Below are 6,000 nucleotides of genomic sequence, written 5' to 3' on the forward strand. Positions count from 1 at the left end.
AAATAAAAATAATTGCACTGTAAAAAATAATTTTTCAAAGCTGTAATTAAAGATTATTGGATTACGTTTTACAAGAAAACACCATTTCAGTCCTTCTACTAAAATATTTCATGTTTCCTTTTTTTTCCAGTGTGCTTAAATTCACTTTTTTTGCAAAATAAAAAATATTGTCTAGATAAAAAAAACCCATATTATTCTTTCCTTTTGATTATGAGTTGAAATGTGATCGGGACATGGCAGTTCCCATGACATACAGTGAAAGAACCCCGGCTCGGTCTCTCTATATCTGCTTTATGTTGTTTGTTTGTGGTGCTTGTCGGGTTTCAGGCGGCGTATCTTGAGAGGATTGTGGGTAGAGCCTGTTCACTCACATCCGCCATCAATACTGTCATCAGAGAAAACCCCCTCGCTCTCTTTCTCTCTCTCTCTCTCTCGCTCTCTCTCTCCCCCCGCCGGAGAATACTGTGATCCTGATCCAGACTCAGTCTTAAAGTAAAGCTGCTGTGAGACGAGAGCAAAGGAAGGAGTAAAAGAGTATCAGACACACTGACGCCGCTTCTCCAGGTGTTTCCTGAGAAACTAGACGCTCAAACATCAGGAAAGTCAGAGGCGAGGACTGGAGGAGAAGTGTTGGAGGAGACGGGAGGAGAATCCAGCTGTCCTGAACTCGAGAGAGAGAGAGATATATACAATATCTGTTGAGGGTTTGCGTGGCTGAAATGATGATGTACTTTTGGGTGAGTATGAAGATTTGCTGCATGTCTGGAGAAACGCGATGTTCATGTACGATCCACTGGGAACTCTTCACTTCTGCTTGACTCGGGACAGGGAGTTTAGGATGGACCACGTTGCTCAGAAGAGGCTCGTGGAGTTAGACTTGGTCAGAGTAAGAGTGTAGAGCCTTACATTTAATGCGGAGCGACTCAAATCATTGGATGAGTGAAATGTTTGAGATCATATTGAGACAGCATTGAGATTTCTTTGAAACTCTACATGCGATTTGCAAGCGACTGTCTTGGAGAAAGAGAAATATTCGAGACGTCAATGAGATTTCCCTTGGGATTTATTATTTTCTATTGGCGATTTAGTAAACTGTTATTGCTCCGAATTTGCTCTTTCGTGGCTCAAAGAACTTGTGTTGTTTCTTGGTATCAACTTTATCTCAAATATTTCTTCAGAAATACATTGAGATCTCTTCTGAATCTCTAGAAGAGACATATGTGAGATCTGTTTTTTATTTTGCTCTTCATTCAGTCTCATTGAAGAAAGATTTGAGACGTCAGTGAGATTTCTTTTTTTTTTTTTTTTTCGAAAAATATTATTGTTGCTCTTCCAGAGCTCATGGAAACTTAATGTGTATCTTGGTATCAACATAGTTTCCGTCTCAATCAAATTTGAGATCTCTTCTGAAGCTCTAGAGGAGAAACGTGAGATCTGTGAAAAAGATGACTCCATTTGCGCTCTACTCAATCTCATCCATGTCTTGGAGAAACATTTGAGACCTCGAAGAGATCGCCTTTCTCATTTTTATTTTCTATGGGGGATTTAGGGGATGTTATTGCTCAGATGTTGCTCTTTAATATCTCAGGGATCTTGGTATCAACATTATCTCAAATGTTTCTCAAAGAAATGAAAAGAAATAAAACTTAAGATCTGTTCTGAAACTCTTGAAGAGACATGTGAGATCTTTTTAGTAGATTGCTTTGTTTGCTCTCCATTCAATCTCATTGATGTCTTGGAGAGAGATTTGAGACATCAGTGAGATTTCCTTTGCGTTTTTTCTTTTGCCGATTTAGGAACATTAAATTGAAAAGATATTGCTCGGGGAACTCAATATGTTTCTTGGTATCAACGTTGTCTCAGATGTTTCTCTTGAAAACAAATCAAATTTAAGATCTCTTTTGATGCTCTAGAGGAGAAACGTGAGATCTGTGAAAAAGACGACTCCATTTGCGCTCTACTCAATCTCATCGATGTCTCGGAGAAACATTTGAGACCTCGAAGAGATCGCCTTTCTCATTTTTATTTTGTTTTTTATTTCATTTGCTCAGATGTTGCTCTTTAATATCTCAGGGATCTTGGTATCAACATTATCTCAAATGTTTCTCCGAAAAAGAAAAGAAATAAAAATTAAGATCTGTTCTGAAACTCTAGAAGAGACATATGTGAGATCTATTAAGTAGATGACTTTATTTGCTCTCCATTCAATCTCATTGATGTCTTGGAGAGAGATTTGAGACATCAGTGAGATTTCCTTTGCGTTTTTTTTTCTGTTCTATTGCCGATTTAGGTTTAAATTGAAAATATATTGCTCTGGGAACTCAATGTGTTTCTTGGTATCAATGTTTTCTCTTGAAAACAAAAGAAATCAAATTTGAGATCTCTTCTGAAGCTCTAGAGGAGAAACGCGAGATCTGTGAAAAAGACGACTCCATTTGCGCTCTATTCAATCTCACCGATGTCTCGGAGAAACATTTGAGACCTCGAAGAGATCGCCTTTCTCATTTTTTTTTGGGGGGGGAAATTTTATTGCTCATTCATTTCTCAGGGAACTTAATGTGACTACGTTTACATGCAGCCAATAACTCATTCAAAACCGGGATATTAGCTATAACCCGGTCGTGAACGGCCATGTAAACAACGGCAAAAACCCGAATATGTTCATATCTCGGATTTTAAAAAATGGAATATTATACCTGGGGTACCCCTTTCCTAACCCGAATTTTTGGTCATGTAAACGCGTATCGGCATTTCCCCATAGTGAATTGTGTTCTGCGCATGTTCTATTCGCAAGGAATCTTGGTCTTTTGAGTAGGGAAACTTCTTGCCGCATACAAACATGGCGAGACGCAGCACGGCATACTTTTGGAGCGAGGTCAATAACGTTACCAGCGCAAACAAAGCCGATCGCTATCTGCCGCGAACTATTCATTATCCGCGTGCTGCTGTTGTTGTTGTCTTTGGATACAGGAAGAAGAATCGGAAATGACACATATTGCGTCTTAAGGTTGTCCGTACGTCGACGTTTGTACGTTTACATCGGGATTTCGCAATTCCATGTATACAGGAGAAACTCTCTCTGCTCACGCATGTAAACGAGTTATTCCTACTGTTTTAGAAACCCGAATAGTGACCTTAAGGCCGTGTGTCCACCAAAGTGTTTTTCCACGCGCCTGGCGTATGTTTTCAATTGTTTTCAATGGGAGCGCCGCGTTTTTAAACGCCATTAGCGTACCGAGGCGCTGAGCGTTTTTTTCACGCTGAAGTGCCCGGCGTTCTTACTGGTCGCTGGGAGTTGAAAAATGTTCAACTTTGGATAAAACGCAGCGCTCATCACTGTCACTTTTTACCCAGCCATCCAATCACAGTGGAGGAGGGGCGGGACTAATACCACACCGACCAACTGTCACAACATTCAAACTGCTGCGGATATTCTGTATCATAGCAACGAAACGTCTCAACGGAAAAAACGCTGCGCTGACAAAACGCTCTCAAGCGCCAAAAGCACGGCGTCTAGCGTTTTCAGCTGGCTAAAAACTCTTTGGTGGACACACGGCCTAACCTGACCATAACCCGAAAATTTTGCGTGTAAACGTAGTCAGTATTAACATGATCTCAAATTTTTCCTCAGAATTAACAATGAAGATCTCTTCTGAAACTCTAGAGGAGACACGTGTGAGATTACAGGTGTTTTTCGTAAGAAAAGAGAAATCGTAATAATAACAACACACTGTAAAAAATGATTGATGGTTTAACTTAAAAAAAGTAAGTAACCTTAAAATTTTAAGTTGATTGAACTGGAAAAAGTGAGTCAATACAATGAAGGAGATTAATTTAACCATCAGAAACTCAAAATTATATGTTATCTGAACTAAATAAATTATTTAAGTAAAAAATGTTGTGATTACTACACTGTAAAAAAATATTGTTGGTTTAACTTGAAAAAGTAAGTAACCTTAATTTTAAGTTGATTGAACTGGAAAAAGTGAGTTAATACAATGAAGTAGATTAATTTAACCATCAGAAACTCAAAATAATAAGTTATCTCAACTAAATAAATTATTATAAAGTTGATTTGACAAAAGAAAATATGTTGTGATAACAAATCTTGAAAATATTTTTTACAGTGCAGCAAAACGTCTCTTTTCAATCTCCATTCGCGCTCATTGGTGTTTAGGAGAGGCAACTGAGACACGGAAGACATCTGGTGTGTGATTTCTTGTTCAGGAGTGTGTTCAAAACGTATTTCTCAGATGTGTCTCGTTCAGAGCTTCAGATGAGCTCAGTTTTGTATCTGTGATATTCGTCCAGTGGTTTGGATTATCATAGACTGATGATCAAGTGTCCACATCAGTGAGATGAACACGATTGTGTGTGTGTTTATAGAATCAGCAATCGTCCCGTAAACCTTCTGTGCTGTATTTAATAGTGTGTGTTTAACGTTCAGACTCTTTTCCTGTAAATCCTGGTCTCTGATTCTGTGTGTGATTTTGCCGTTCAACTCTGGATGAGAGAGACTGAAGTCACACAATTCATCTAGTGTGTGTGTGTGAGACTTTGTTTCAGAGTTTTTGGGTGTGTTGAAAGAAACCCTAGTGCGATCTCTCTGCAAGTTTTCTTCAAATCATGTGTTGTCGAGGAGAGTTTGAGTGTGTGTGTCCACGGAAAACGTCAAAGTCCTGTTTCGGAAATGCATCGTCGTCACAAAACACGTTGCACTCTCTGTAATGATTCACACCTTTTATGCGTAGACTGCTGAATGATGGATTGATCATTACTTTAATCACGTTTGGCGTTCTCACAAAGCTTTGCTGATTAACTTTATTGATTTGAATCGATGCATCGAGAAACACATTTCAATGAAAACTTAATCCAAAGAATCTTTTTCTTCCTCTCTCCCTTTTTTAAATGAATGTGTTGTAGTGGATTGTGAAATAATCATGAATTAATAATTAGTGCATAATTATGCACTGCACATGCGAGTTACGTTTGAGTCATTCTAATCAATTATAGTGACTGAACGGAAACACTTTATCAATGCCGTTTAAGTCAAGCATCACTATTATTGCTTATATTTAGTGATCAAACCTAAACCTCTCCATAACAACTGTATTTTTATTGTCATTTCGTTTAAATATCGGTTGTTTGTAACGTTTTTAAAAAGAAATGAAGTGTTTGAAAGAAAACCAACTATTTAAAATGATTATCGACGCATCAGTCTGAGTTATATAGAGATTTATTCAGAATTTGTTTGTTTGTGTGCAAGAAGAGAGTTTTGTGTTGCATCACACGTTTTGATCATCATTCCCAGACAGAATAAGGGATGAGTAAATGTGAGCAGCTTGGATGTTAGTGCCTTTAAAGTCGGCATGAAACAGAAGTTGCGCTAGTCTTTTCTTCTCTGTTGAGAAACACGTCTGGAACAAGAACGAATGTAGGCGGGGCTTGATTTTGTCTGTTTGGATGGTTGTGGTTTGCTATTGGCTGATCCCGTGTGAGTGACAGGTTGCCCCGCCCTCGTCATCAAAGAAGAGATTCTGATTTGAGATTATAAGGAACATGAATTGAATAGTAATAATAAGTATGTGAACTTGAATTCAACACAGAAGTGACTTAAACTGCAGTTCCTTGACTGGCCACTAGAGACAGGCTGCAAAAGAGAGTCAATCCCATAGACCTCCATGTTAAAATGCCCAACTTTACAACAGAAAAAAACATGTTTACAGCCTGGTACAAAAATTTGTTTTGCTCTATATAGCTAATTTTGCCCTTTATGGCGACTGTGAGGGAGGTGAATTTTTTTTATAACTCTTCTTTTTAAGTTATATTAAGCCTTAAATTTGTGCATAATTAAGGGCGTGGCCACTTGAGTGACAGGTGGATTGCCGCTTGTCTGCTGTGTGTTAGCGTCACGTCACCTCGGCTAATCCGCCTCTTCGCTCGTTTTCGGTTATCCGGGAGTGACGCGCTGCTAAGATGGCGACGGCTGGCTCCGCCCAC

At 38.8% G+C, this 6,000-nt stretch overlaps 1 protein-coding gene across 5 annotated transcripts in view; it reads left to right on the plus strand.

Moving 5' to 3' along the window:
* Window positions 1–6,000, plus strand: part of rbfox3b (RNA binding fox-1 homolog 3b) — a 329,672-nt gene that overhangs the window by 184,483 nt on the left and 139,189 nt on the right. The window contains exon 1 of one of the 5 annotated variants that reach the window (XM_089128115.1): window positions 510–737. The exons of the other annotated variants lie outside the window; for them this stretch is intronic. Coding sequence (XP_088984241.1) covers window positions 720–737 — 18 coding nt within the window. The 5' untranslated portion in view covers window positions 510–719. Of the gene's footprint in view, window positions 1–509; window positions 738–6,000 lie in introns of those variants that run through there. 5 annotated transcript variants of the gene reach the window in all.

The sequence above is a fragment of the Pimephales promelas genome, chromosome 3, assembly GCF_988280905.1.
Source record: "Pimephales promelas chromosome 3, fPimPro1.hap1.1, whole genome shotgun sequence".
NCBI classification, from domain to species: domain Eukaryota; kingdom Metazoa; phylum Chordata; class Actinopteri; order Cypriniformes; family Leuciscidae; genus Pimephales; species Pimephales promelas.